Source organism: Moschus berezovskii, chromosome 1, assembly GCF_049115385.1.
Source record: "Moschus berezovskii isolate FMDL1 chromosome 1, NW_MosBer_1.0, whole genome shotgun sequence".
NCBI classification, from domain to species: domain Eukaryota; kingdom Metazoa; phylum Chordata; class Mammalia; order Artiodactyla; family Moschidae; genus Moschus; species Moschus berezovskii.
Genome location: NC_142460.1, coordinates 149958797 through 149973441, shown reverse-complemented (window position 1 = coordinate 149973441; position 14645 = coordinate 149958797). Strand labels below are relative to the sequence as shown.

The following is a 14645-nucleotide window of genomic DNA, read 5'->3' as shown; positions in this document are numbered from 1 at the left end:
GAAAAGCCTGCACATGGCAACCCACTCCAGTGTTCTTGCCTGGAGAACCCCAGGGACAGGGGAGCCTGGTGGGCTGCCGTCCATGGGGTCGCACAGAGTCGGACACAACTGAAGCGACTTAGCAGCAGCAGCAACAGCACAGCGACAAAGACCCAGCAGAGCCAAAAATAAATAAATAAAATTTAAAAAAAAATTTTAACAAAATTAGTTAGGACAAGGACATGAGTAATGTGCATGTTTAAGCTTTCACAATAAACACAATGAAGGTGTGATTAAAAAAAAAAACTTCATATGTAGGCAAGAAAAGGGACCAAAAACAAGGAGGGGAGCTGGGGAGAAGCAGCAATTAGAATATTTTCCAACTCCAGGAAAAAGTTGCATTGTTTGACACTGAGGTACCTAATTCAACTATCTTTAGGTCACACACGCTACCAGGTCAGGTGAGGAGGTAAGAAAGGTGTACACTAGCTCACTGTAGAGAGGAAGCTTAGTGTCCAACACATTCTCCAGATTAGATGTTGGGATAAACTTTTTTCTCTTGCAGAGCACAGAGAATCATCTGTTTACCAAAGGCTAAAACTGCACTTAATTTACAAACTTCCAATTTGGATGAAGACTCAAAGTTTAATATGTCATAATTCACTAATTGCAAGGTTCTAGCAATGGAAAGCCACTCCAGTACTATTGCCTAGAAAATCCCATGGATGGAGGAGCCTGGTAGGCTGCAGTCCGTGGGGTCGCTAAGGGTCGGACACGACTGAGCGACTTCACTTTCACTTTTCACTTTCCACTTTCACACACTGGAGAAGGAAATGGCAACCCACTCCAGTGTTCTTGCCTGGAGAATCCCAGGGACGGGGGAGCCTGGTGGGCTTCCGTCTATGGGGTCACACAGAGTCGGACACGACTGAAGTGACTTAGCAGCAGCAGCAGCAGCAGCTCATTCTTAAATGAAAAGTTGACATGGGTGATACTCACATAATCTATGTCAACATTCTAATTTTAAAGCTCTTACATTTAGACAAATAGTTCATTCATCTGCCATTCACCAAATATTTATTATGTATGTCTAGAATACTCTGCCAGGTACAAGTGTGCAAGATAAGCAGTCACTTTCTCCCTACTACACAAGAGACTGATAGAAGAAGATTTAATTTAATAAGTAAGTATGTAAATAAGTTTGTAATAAGTGCTATAAAGAAACAGACATGGTCACATAACAGAGAAGAACTGGGATGAAGTGATTATGAATTTAGATGGGATGATCAGGAAACTCGGAGATCTAAAGAATGAGAAACATCCAGGAGAAAATTCCAAGTAAACAGACTATCTACTGTAAAGGTTGTAAAGGAGGAAAAAGCTTGACATCTTTAAGAAACATAAACAATACTGAAACATAGGCAGAAAGGAAGATAAAAGTTGCACAATATGTGAGGGTGGAAAAGTATGCACCACGTAGAGCCTTATAGATTCAGTTCAGTTCAGTTCAGTTCAGTCGCTCAGTCGTGTCCGAGATTAGAGTAATGAAAATCTCAAAAGAAATTTAACAAGGGAATGAGTTTAAGCTGTAAGAAGAGTATTTCAAATGCTGTGAAAGTAACTGATTAAAGACATAGGAAAGAAAGAGCAAAAAGAGAGAATAATAGGAAGTTACCACAGTTGTCCTGGAGAAAGATGATGGTCACTAGAATAAGAGTGGTGGCTGCAGATAAGGAAACACAGACTTGGGGGACAGACTGGGAAGGACTTGTTGATAATTAATTTTAAAGGATACAGGAAATGGAGGGCTCATGAATGCCTTCCAGGTTTTGATCTAAGGCACTGATATCTGAGGACAGATATTGTAGATATTGGTACCATTTCCTGAGAAGTAAAGACTATGAGAGGAACAGGTTAGGGAAGGAAAAATAAAGATTTTTATAATTGGGGCTTTCATAGTGGCTCAGATGGTAAAGAATCTGCCTGCAAGGCAGGAGACCCAGATTCAGTCCCTGGGTGGGGAAGATCCCCTGGATAAGGGAACCAAGGTAACCCATTCCATTATTCTTGTCTGGAGAATTCCATGGACAGAGGAGCCTGGCAGGCTACAGTCCATGGCGTCACAAAGAGTCAGACATGACTGACTGACTAACATTGGGGAATGGAAATGTAATGTTTGGACTTGTTTGAGATGTTTAAAAGACAGGCAAACATAGATGACAAAGAGGAAGTTGGACAGTCTCGGTTTGCCAATTTCCTTCATCCTCAGATCCATTCTCTGTTCTTTTCTGCCTGCCTATCTCTGATTATTTCCAAGGCAAACCATTCAATATCACAATAATCCAAGTATATGCCCCAAACAGTAATGCTGAAGAAGCTGAAGTTAAATGGTTCTTTGAAGACCTATAAGACCTTCTAGAACTGACACCCAAAAAAGATGTCCTTTTCATCAGAGAGGACTGGCATGAAAAAGGAGGAAGTCAAGAAATAACTAGAGTAACAGGCAAATTTGGCCTTGGAGTACAAAATGAAGCAGGGCAAAGGCAACAGAGTTTTGCCAAGAAAACGCACTGGTCATAGCAAACACCCTCTCCCAACAACACATGAGAAGACTACACATGGAGATCACCAGATGGTCAATACTGAAATCAGACTGATTACATTCTTTGCAGCCAAAATGGAGAAGCTCTATATAGCCAGCAAAAACAAGACAGGGAACTGAAGGTGGCTCAGATCATGAACTCCTTATTGCCAAATTCAGACTTAAATTGAAGCAAGTAGGGGAAAACCACTAGACCATTCAGATACAACCTAAATCAAATCCCTTATGATTATACAGTGGAAGTGACAAATAGATTCAAGGGATTAGATCTGATAGACAGAGTGCCTGAAGAACTACAGACAGGGGCAGTAATTAAGACCATCGCCAAGAAAAAGAAATGCAAAAAAGCAAAATGGTTGTATGAGGAGGCCTTACAAATAGCTGAGAGAAGTAGAGAAGTGAAAGGCAAAAGAGAAAAGGAAAGACATAAGCATCTGAATGCAGAGTTCCAAAGAATAGCAAGGAGAGATAAGAAAGCCTTCCTCAGCGATCAATGCAAAGAAATATAGGAAAACAACAGAATGTGAAAGACTAGAGATCTCTTCAAGAAAATTAGAGATACCAAGGGAACATTTCATGCAAAGATGGGCACAATACAGGACAGAAATGGTATGGACCTAACAGAAGCAGAAGATATTAAGAAGAGGTGGCAAGAATACACAGAAGAACTGTAAAAAAAAAAAGATCTTCATGACACAGATAATCATGATGGTGTGACCACTCACCTAGAGCCAGACATCCTAGAACACGAAGCCAAGTGGGCCTTAGGAAACATCACTACAAACAAAACTAGTGGAGGTGATGGAATTCCAGTTGAGCTATTTCAAATCCTAAAAGATGATACTGTGAAAGTGCTGCACTCAGTATGCCAGCAAATTTGGAAAACTCAGCAGTGGCCACAGAACTTGAAAAGCTGTTTTCGTTCCAATTCCAAAGAAAGGCAATGCCAAAGAATGTTCAAACTACCGCACAACTGCACTCATCTCACTCAGTAGTAAAGTAATGCTCAAAATTCTCCAAGCCAGGCTTCAACAATATGTGAACGGTGAACTTCCAGATGTTCAAGCTGGATTTAGAGAAGGAAGAGGAACCAGAGATCAAATTGCCAACATCTGCTGGATCATCAAAAAAGCAAGAGATTTCCAGAAAAACATGTATTTCTGCTTTATTGATAACGCCAAAGCCTTTGACTGTGTGATCACAATAAACTGTGGAAATTCTTCAAGAGATGGGAATACCGGATCACCTGACCTGCCTCCTGAGAAATCTGTATGCAGGTCAAGAAGCAACAGTTAGAACCAGACATGGAACAACAGACTGGTTCCAAATTGGGAGAAGAGTATGTCAAGGCTGTATATTGTCACCCTGCTTATTTAACTTAAATGCAGAATACATAATGTGAAATGCTGGACTGGATGAATCACAAGCTGGAATCAAGACTGCCAGGAGAAATATCAATAGCCTCAGATACATAGATGACAGAAAGGGAAGAACTAAAGAGCCTCTTGATGAAAGTGAAGGAGGAGAGTGAAAAAGTTGGCTTAAAGCTCAACATTCAGAAAGCAAAGATCATGGCATCTGATCCCATCACTTTATGGCAAACAGATGGGGAAACAGTGGAAACAGATGAGAGGCTTTATATATTTGGGCTCCAAAATCATTGCAGATGGTGACTGCAGCCATGAAATTAAAAGATGCTTAATCCTTGGAATGAAAGCTATGACCAACCTAGATAACATATTAAAAAGTAGAGACATAATTTTTGACTTTGACTATGCGGACCTTTGTTAGCTAATTGCTGGGGAGAAGCAGAAATTAGAATATTTTCCAACTCCAGGAAAAAGTTGCATTGTTTGACACTGAGGTACCTAACTCATGTTGGGTGAGGAGGTAAGAAAGGTGTACACTAGCTCACTGTAGACAGGAAGCTTAGGGTCTGCCTAGTGAAAGCTACAGTTTTTCCAGTAGTCCTATATGGATGTGAGAGTTGGACTATAAAGAAAGCTGAGCGCCAAAGAACTGATGCTTTTGAACTGTGGTGTTGGAGAAGACTCTTGAGAGTCCCTTGGACTGCAAGGAGATCAAAGCAGTCAATCCTAAAGGAAATTAGTCCTGAATATTCATTGCAAGGACTTATGCTGAAGCTGAAACTCCAATATTTTGGCCCACTGATTCACTGGAAAAGACCCTGATGCTGGGAAAGACTGAAGGCAGGAAGAGAAGGGGACAACAGAGGATGAGATGGTTTGATGGCATCACCCACTTGATGGACATGAGTTTGGGCAAGCTCCAGGAGTTGGTGATAGACAAGGAAGCCTGGTGTGCTGCAGTCCATGGGGTGGCAAAGAGTCAGACATGACTGAGCGACTGAACTGAACTGCACTGATGTGCCTGGGAGGCCAACCAGATTTCATCACTCAAGATTCCTTTTTCTCTGGGTTTCCCATTAAATTCAGTCAAGTGGAGCCACCAACAGGGGAACATAGGGCAGGAGCAGAGAGTGTGATATTCATAACTTCCTGAATTTCTGGGCTGTGAGGTGCTTCTGGCAGTGGTTATATTCCTCCATGACAAGAGCGCTTCCCAAGCACCATGGTTCTAGCTCTTTGGTGATACCATTTCTTCTTGCCCAGGAGTAAGGGGAGCATATGTTTTCTGCTGTTTCTAGTCTTGGGGGGGTTTCTTAACATTCCCTGGTAGTTCTCTTAACCTTGCTTATGTCAATGAAAATAGCCCCTTCATTAAATTATTTTCAATGAAACATTTGTGTGTGTGCCATCTGTTTCCTGCCAGGACCTAACTTGCATTAAGTCCACAAGCCCAAAGTTTAAGAGAGCTCTGGACTAGAATTTCAATTATAAAATCATCAAAATATAAATCATATTAAAGGATCAGAGGAATTCGGATTCCCTCTCATTTAAGTAGAGAATATTTATAGAGAAAAAGACCCAATTACATAGTACTGAATCTAACATATAGAGAATAAACAGATAAAGTACAGATTAAGAATGAGTGGACAATCACCAATGAATGAATATATGAATAAATATTATACACACACACACATATACACACATATATGTATATACAATGGAATACTGTGCTTAGTCGCTCAGTCATGTCTGACTCTGTTGTGCCATGGACTATAGCCTGCCAGGCTCCTACGTCCATGAGGATTCTCCAGGCAAGAATGCTGGAGTGGGTTGCCATGCCCTCCTCCAGGGGATCTTCCCAACCCAGGGATCCAACCCAGTCTCCTGTACTGCATGAGGATTCTTTACTGTCTGAGCCACCAGGGAAGCCCAAGCATACTGGAGTGGGTAGCCTATCCCTTCTATAGGGGAACTTTCTAACCCAGGAATTGAACCAGGGTCTCCTACATTGGATTCTTGACCAGCTGAACTACACGGGAAGCCCAGTGGAATACTACTCAGCCATAAAAAGAATGAAATAATGCCATTTGCAGCAACATGGGTGAACCTAGAGATGATTACACTAAATGTCAGAAAGAGAAAGACAAATACTATATGCTATCACTTATACATGGAATCTGAAATATGGCACAAATGAACTTATCTATGAAAAGAAACAGATTCAGACATAGAGAACAGAGTTGTGGTTGCAGGAGTGGGAAAGGGATGGATTTGGAGTTTGTGATTAGCAGATGCAAACTATTATATATAGAATGAATAAATAGCAAGGCCCTACTGTATAACACAGGGAACTATATTCAGTATCATGTAACAAGCCATAACAGAAAGGAATATGAAAAAGAATATATATATATATGTAGACCTGAATCACTGTGCTTCACAACAGAAATTAACAAAACATTGTAAATCAACCATACTTCAGTAAAATAAATTAAGAAATAAAGAATGAGTGGACAGTGAAGCAAAAAGAAAATCAAGAAAATATGGTGTTACAGATGTCACATAGGAAGGGATGGTCAGCTGTACTGAACACCAGTGAAAGTCGCATAAGACAGAAAAAGAGAAGCAACCACAAGATTTGATAACAGGAAGACAATTTTTGACCCTGACAAGATGAAAATTTCAGTAGAATATTTCAAACACAATCAGAGTTGAATGAGCTAAAGAATGGTGGTAAATGAGAAAGCCAAGACAGAAACCTCTCAAGATATTTTGCTGATAGTACTTTGAATATCTTCAAAGAATGAGGCCAATCAAAAGAAAAAAATAGTAAGTCTGAGATTTATATGTATTTTATACATGAAGAAATAAAATAGTAAGATGATTTCAGATACAAATTTAAGACAGGGAAAGACAAAAAGGAATATTTTCTAACCTGCCTTAAACCCAACAAACAATTTAAATATAGTTTAGAACTGATAAAGTTATTACGTTGTGCCAAGGAAGGGATAGTGGCACCGGGGGAAGCTATGAATGTATACTGATCCATAGTTAAAAGGTAGTGAAGAAAAATAAACAGCTTTACCCAGTGAAAAAACAAAATCTAAAATCATTTGAAAATGTATATTTTTCAATCCTGATATGTATGCTGTGATCATGCAATTTAAATAAACAGTCTTTTCAAAACAAAAATTCCAATTTAAAATTTAAATAAATCTCTAGCATTTGGGAAATATATAAAACACCTGTTTTTTCAATTCTATAAAGCTACAAAAAGGAGAAAAACAAACCAAAAAACCCATATAATGTATTCCTTACCATAAGTTCAGGTGATGTGATATCTCTTGGACCTTGATATGGATCATCACTAGAGGCAAATGAGGCAAGTATTGACAAACCATTGAAAACCTGTTGATAGTGTTCTCCAATACGGAGCAATAATTCATTATGCAGTCCTTGGAAATCTTGTCTCAGCAGGCTCCCCAGTTCAATTTCTGTTTCATTCTAACCCAAAGATACATTAAAAAAAAAAAAAAGTTGTTTTTTTCTCCATACTAACATTTTGGAAATAAGTGTATTGATTTTAATACACTATAGTTAATCAGGAGCTCTGGATCAGGTGACAAGAATTACTAATAATATTAAAAAAGGCATTGGAAAAGGATTCTAATCTTGACTTTTCCTGGTAGGTTTGCCATGGACTACAGGTAGAAAAGAGAAGTGATCAGACTTTATTTTGAAATAAAATTTTTAAAAGGGAGTATAGTTTTTTTTTATAAAGTTTTAAAATGTCATTACATTCAAAGAAATGTAACCCCTGAGAGGAAAATTAGTGGCTCTGCCTCTCTCTGCCTTAGCTTTCTCATCCACAAAATGGAAAAATAATAGTACTTTATCTCACTGGGTAACTGAGAGGAGTTACTCAAGCGAAATAATCCATAAAAACTGCTTAGCAAAGTTTCTAACACGTAAGCAATGGAATGCTGTTACCATTCCACTTTCATAATACAGATTTTCTTTCTCAAAACGAATAAATACACTCAATATTCAAAAAGACTCATATAGAAAGAGATCCATAGCTGGCATATCATGAAATATAGGAAATAAATTAACATTGGAGAAAAACAATAGTTATATATGCATATCTGATAGGTTCTCTTGTTCCCATGTAGCCTCTTATTCCTCAGATTTCATTGCTACTACAACACCATAAAAAGCAGCACAGGCTATAATTTTAAATTTGAACTAGCAAGAAAGTGGGCCAAACTGTAATCAGAGCACTAAGGAACTAAATTCAATGCTATCATTATACTACAGTTGAAGGATATTGCCTCTCCTGACAGATATAATTATCTATCATTAGTCATTGATAGTTCCAATCAATTAATAAATTCTAAAACAAAATTAGTTAAGAAGCTGATCCATAAATGCATGACTATCATATACCATCACGGTAAAACAATAAAAAAATAACAAAAGAATAATTCTATTTAATACTCTAATTTGGCCCAGGACAATACTCATCTATGTACCACTTGAACTTATATTACCCTCCCTGGTGGCTCAGAGGTTAAAGCGTCTGCCTCCAATGCGGGAGACCCGGGTTCGATCCCTGGGTCGGGAAGATCGCCTGGAGAAGGAAACGGTAACCCACTCCAGTATTCTTACCTGGAGAATCCCATGGACGGAGAAGCCCGGTAGGCTACAGTCCACGGGGTCGCAAAGAGTCGGACACGACTGAGCGACGGAACGGAACGGAACGGAAGATAGATTATAAACTACTCACTCTACTTCCATAAGAATGTCACAACAGCTTTCCTATAATGCTAATTTATACAAAAGAGTAAAACATATACAAATATTCAATTACCTTTAGATAATGAAGGGCACGTTCTAATTCATCCTTGGAACAGGAACAGACCAAATGGGAAAAAATATACTTGAAGTTATTTATTAAAATCTCTCTGCGATTGACATTTAATTGTTTTCCTAAAGTTCGAATGAGAGCAGAAGCTGCAGGGCTTGCTTTGGCAGCAAGGTCAGGTAGCAACACTTGTAATGTTCTCTGAAAAAGAAACACTACAATTACCAAAAAGCACATTTGACCAGGTGATAAAATATTCACATGAGCTATGAACTATATAATTAAAAATACCACCCAAATTTGGAGTCCACCTACGACATATCTGAATTCAGATTTACCACTTATTCACTCAACAGACATGTACTAAGCACCTACTATGGCACAGGCACTGCAGATACAGCAGTGAAAAATAGGCAAGGTTCCTGATGGCATAAAGTTTACACTGGAGGTGGGGAGAGACAGAAATAAATGAGCTAATCTTCAAGTAGCAAAGAAAATAATTTCTCATTAGTACATATTCATGCTCTTAATCAAAGCAGAGGTTCTAAGCTTGATTTTTTATTTGAGCTAACTAGTATTTAGACAATAAACAAGAGGAACCATAAATACAGTATTTAAACTTCTTCAAATTAAGAAGTTGGTGCTACAATATTAAAGAAAACCTTTTTAATACATCGCCATCCCAGCATGGCAACAAATCTATTTTGATTTTGGTCTGTTTCCTTTAAGATCCTGTTCTTAAATAATATACAAAATTCCAAACATAAAACAACTGGCCTTTCATTTACTCACATATCTAACGAACAACTACTACATGTCAGTGACTATTCTAGGCACTGAAGATGTGACAATAAACAAGACCCAAGCCCTACTCTCAGAGGCACTTACACCTTATTTGTGTTATGTCTTACAACTTAATGTTAATCCAGTAAGACTGGACATTGTAAGGTAGTTTCTACCAAGTATTTATAATTATTGTGTTACAGTGCATAATATTTTATGACCTAATTATTAGATACTTAAGTTTCTTCTCAGGGTTTTGTTTATTTGATACTTGGAAAATGTTGCAGTAAACCTCTGTGCTTTGAGGCCCCCAGATGAAATTACTGAATGAAAAGGTAAAAATATCTTTGTGGTCCTTAGTGTATAGTATCATAATTCCTTCTAAGATTTGTCCAATTTACACACAATTTAATTGTTAAAATATAAAATACTGTAGGGAAAAATTTTGCATAAATCATTATTATAATTTATTAACTAATAATAATAAACTTTGCCTTTGGGAAAACATAAGAAGATAACCTACACCATCCACCTTTGAAACATCAGCCCCACTAATGACTTTTCAAAGGCTTCCCAAACCACTACATACTACAAACTCGATTATCTGAATTCACATGTCTCCTATAGCATTATTTTGTACTCCCACTCCTTAGGGATAGATATGATCATATTAGACTTTGCATTACCAACGAAACCCATCACAGCACTAAAGACATACGTGCTTGATAAACTGAATTAATTAGCATTAATTAATTAGTATTAATTTTTCAAGATAGCTAACCATAAAGAGCAAGGACTCAAACCAATACATATTTCACTTTTATAACATAAGTAATATTATCATATCAAAGCCAAAAGATAACATGTAAATTTGAAAATCTATGGTCATTATACTCGCCAGATAATAAACAATGCCAGACTTTCTTAAAAAATAGAGAATGGAATAAACACAAAATACTGAACTGAAAACCTCAATAAAGTCAACTATACTTTGCAACGTACAGTAAGGAAACGATTGAGATCAGGAAAGTCAAAAACATTGGCAATTTCAGACAAGGTATTTAAAGCCATTTCTCGCTGGTGAGCCACATCTTGTTTTCGCATCTCAGCATTCTGGCATGGAGTACTAGGAATTGCCGTCATCTGACTGGAGTGGAGGGATTCTACCAAAAACTAGAGCAAAATAATGTTAGTTTTCACACAAGGAAGAACATTTAACTATTATGTTTTAGGCTAACATAAAGGCCAGTATCAGAGTTCTAAACATATTAACTGAATAGTTCATTTAATTTTTATAACAACCTTAATGAGGTATATATAAATACCCTTTTATACATGAAGTAACCAGGCTTAGTTAAACTGGAATATGTTATTAAGGATTACACCACTCAGTTCAGTTCAGTTCAGTTCAGTCGCTCAGTCGTGTCCAACTCTTTGCGACCCCATGAATCACAGCACGCCAGGCCTCCCTGTCCATCACCAAATCCTGGAGTTCACTCAAACTCATGTCCATCGAGTCAGTGATGCCATTCAGCCATCTCATTCTCTGTCGTCCCCGTCTCCTCCCACCCCCAATCCCTCCCAGCATCAGAGTCTTTTCCAGTGAGTCAACTCTTCGCATGAGGTCGCCAAAGTATTGGAGTTTCAGCTTTAGCATCAGTCCTTCCAGTGAACACCCAGGATTGATCTCCTCCAGAATGGCCTGGTTGGATCTCCTTGCAGTCCAAGGGACTCTCAAGAGTCTTCTCCAGCACCACAGTTCAAAAACATCAATTCTTCGGCGATCAGCTTTCTTCACAGTCCAACTCTCACATCCACACATGACCACGGGAAAAACTATAGCCTTGACTAGATGGACCTTTGTTGGCAAAGTAATGTCTCTGTTTTTTAATATACTATCTAGGTTGGTCATGACTTTCCTTCCAAGGAGTAAGCGTCTTTTAATTTCATGGCTGCAATCAGCATCTGCAGTGATTTTGGAGCCCCCAAAAATAAAGTCTGACACTGTTTCCACTGTTTTCCCATCTATTTCCCATGAAGTGATGGGACAAGATGCCATGATCTTTGTTTTCTGAATGTTGAGCTTCAAGCCAACCTTTTCACTCTTCTCTTTCACTTTCCTTAAGAGGCTTTTGAGTTCCTCTCCACTTTCTGCCATAAGGGTGGTGTCATCTGCATATCTGAGGTTACTGATGCAAAGCCAAGCCTGTATTTTAACATTTCCCAGCTTTTCAGACAGAACCTTTCTTGAATGAACCTTTCTTAAAACAAAGTACCCTATCCATAATATCAAAGCATAAAAAATTTTATCACTAAAAGAAAGACTAATAAAAAAAAAGACTTCTCTTAATAAATTAACAATAGAGTGTAATAATTATTATAAGATGATTTTTCCCCTCTCCCATTTATGGCCTACATCTTCAGATTAGGATGTTAAAATATAAAAATGATAAGATGTAGGGTCTTTTAAATAAACCAAATACATCATTAAAAAAGAAATATCTATCTTAAAACAAGAAAAGTAAAACATATATATTTTCTTTTTTTAGCTTTTACAAAGTAATGCTATTTCCTTTAGTCAAGGCCAGTGCTGAATCTCACCTGACAGATAGGTTTCTTATACTGGCTGAAAAAGTTCTGCAGTTTAACACTTTTAGCCGCAACCAGCGCTCTAATTTCTGTGTACGCTGCTCCAGAGACAGACGCTGACTTGGATAATAAACAATGCAATAAGTGCAAGAGGGCAAAAGGTACCAAATCTCCTTTTGCTGCCCTAAAATTATAAAAAAAAAATGATTATCAATGTCTTGAAAATAAAAATCTATAAATAAATGCAAACTGTTACCACACTTCTCTCCATAACATCACAACTCTCATATCACCATTTCTAATAGCAGGCAAACAAAAAAGGTGAATGGCCAAAATAAATAAGGAAGTATAGGAAAGCTGCCAAACTTACCTTCCAATATCCCCTGTTGTAAGAATCAAGGTATCCTTCAATTCATTATTTCTTGAGATCTGAGCATGGGTATATGCTTCCTTCATCCTTAAGACAAAAAGCTAGAAAATAATATTAACTAGTTAAAGAAATTTTTAGAACCAGGTTTATGAAAATACATAAAAATTTAAAATAAAAGTCATCAACCTCTTTTATAAACCCATCCTCAGCATCCAAGGATTCCAGTATATGCTTGATATTTCCACTAAAAGCCACTCTAACATCCTTGTCTGGATCTTCCATTAAATTTAATAAAGTTCCAAGAACCATTTTTACATCTGTTTCATCTTCTCTAAAATCAAGATGCTTACAAAGATGATGCAGATTTTCTATGAAAGCTAAAAACAAGAGCACGTAATACCTAAGTTAACACATTAAATTAAAAAGTTGTACTATAAAAATATTGCCAATAAATAATACATTACAAAGAACACTAAGTTGTCTTATAAAATCAATATTTTGTGTTTAAATTTGTAAAGCATATAGAATTGTGGAGGATTAAAATGAATACTTGAAAAACTAATACCTATAAATTTAAATGTACTTTAGGGATTTCACTGGTGTTCCAATGGTTAAGAATCTGCCTGCCAATGCAGGGGACATGGGTTCCATCCCTGGTCAGGAAAGACCTCACTTGCCACAAAGCAACTATGCCAATGTACTACAACTATTGAGCCTGAGTTCTAGAAGCTGTGAGCCACAGTTTCTAAAGCCTGCCCTATAGAGTTTGTGCTCCACAATGAGAAGCCTGCACACCTCAACAAAGGATAGCCCTGCTCACCTTAACTACAGAAAGACGGCATGCAGCAACAAAGATCCAGCACAGGCAAAAATAAATAAATAATCTTTTATATTAAAAAAATATATTTTATGCTTTTTAGTAAAAGTTATACGTAATTTAAATCTAAAATAAATTCTAGAATTTTTAAAGTTATAAAATGATTACTCACTCAGATTTTTTAAATTACTGGGATAGACTTAAAAGCACATTTCTGTAATCTAAAGAAGTGTGAATAAAGGAAAAGCTTGTTGTTTTTGTTGTTTAGTCACTAAGTCACGTCTAACTCTTTTGTGACCTCATGGACTGTAGCCCGGGGCTCCTCTGTCTACAGGATTTCCCAGGCAAGAATACTGGAGTGGACTGCCATGTTCTTCTCCAGGCAATCTTCCCCACCCAGGGATCAAATCCATGCCTCCTGCTCTGGCAGATATGTTCTTTATCATTGAGCCAGAGTCTCTTGGACTGTAAGGAGATCCAACCAGTCAATCCTAATCCCAACCAGTACAGAAATCAGCCCTGAATATTCACTGGAAGGGCTCATGCTGAAGTTGAAACTCTAATACTTTGGCCACCTGATGTGAAGAACTGACTCACTGGAAAAGACCCTGATGCTGGGAAAGACTGAAGGCAGGAGGAGATGGGGACGACAGAGGATGAGATGGTTGGATGGCATCACTGACTTGATGGACATGAGTTTGAGTAGGCTCTGGGAGTTGGTGATGGACAGGGAACTCTGGCTTGCTGCAGTCCATGGGGTTGCAAAGAGTCTAACACAATTTAGTGACTCAACAACAATAACCACCCAAAGCAAGCCATCGTCCAAATATGCGTATACATTTCATGCTCCCAATAATTCATACACCATTACCATTGGAAAGTGGTAAAGGTATAATCTATACTCCTCAGGGGGCAAAGTATCAGACTATATGAAGTTCTGAAGGTTCAAAGCAGTAGCACGGGACACATTAAGAAGGTCCCTGGGATCACTAAAGAGGATACACGATGCTAAACCTCACAATATTGAACCAAACAATAGGTATGTCCCTTACACTGTCCAATCACATGAGCATTTTAAAACTCTAAAAATTACTTCCCTTGTTAGTTCTATGATACAGTCTAATATCAGACATCCTGTTTATGAATAATTACATAAGCACTGAATCAAGCAAGTTTAATTTTTTAAGGCTTCAGGCTAACTCCATCATTGTTTTTTTTTTTTTTAAGGAGCTTAAATAGGTTTTAAAATATTAAATAAATCATAACAA

The 14645-nt window shown here is 37.8% G+C and overlaps 1 protein-coding gene across 2 annotated transcripts in view; it reads right to left on the bottom strand.

The window, feature by feature from the left end:
- ATR (ATR checkpoint kinase) overlaps positions 1 to 14645 on the bottom strand; it is a 116322-nt gene that overhangs the window by 82049 nt on the left and 19628 nt on the right. For both annotated transcript variants that reach the window (XR_016038305.1, XM_055412376.2), the window contains exons 11-16: positions 12747 to 12937; positions 12561 to 12661; positions 12203 to 12374; positions 10604 to 10774; positions 8825 to 9019; positions 7273 to 7458 (exon numbers count right to left, since the gene is read on the bottom strand). Coding sequence is in view for 1 of the 2 variants with exons in the window: in XM_055412376.2 (XP_055268351.2) it covers positions 7273 to 7458; positions 8825 to 9019; positions 10604 to 10774; positions 12203 to 12374; positions 12561 to 12661; positions 12747 to 12937 (1016 nt within the window). In the remaining variant the exon portion in view is untranslated. The remainder of the gene's footprint in view (positions 1 to 7272; positions 7459 to 8824; positions 9020 to 10603; positions 10775 to 12202; positions 12375 to 12560; positions 12662 to 12746; positions 12938 to 14645) is intronic.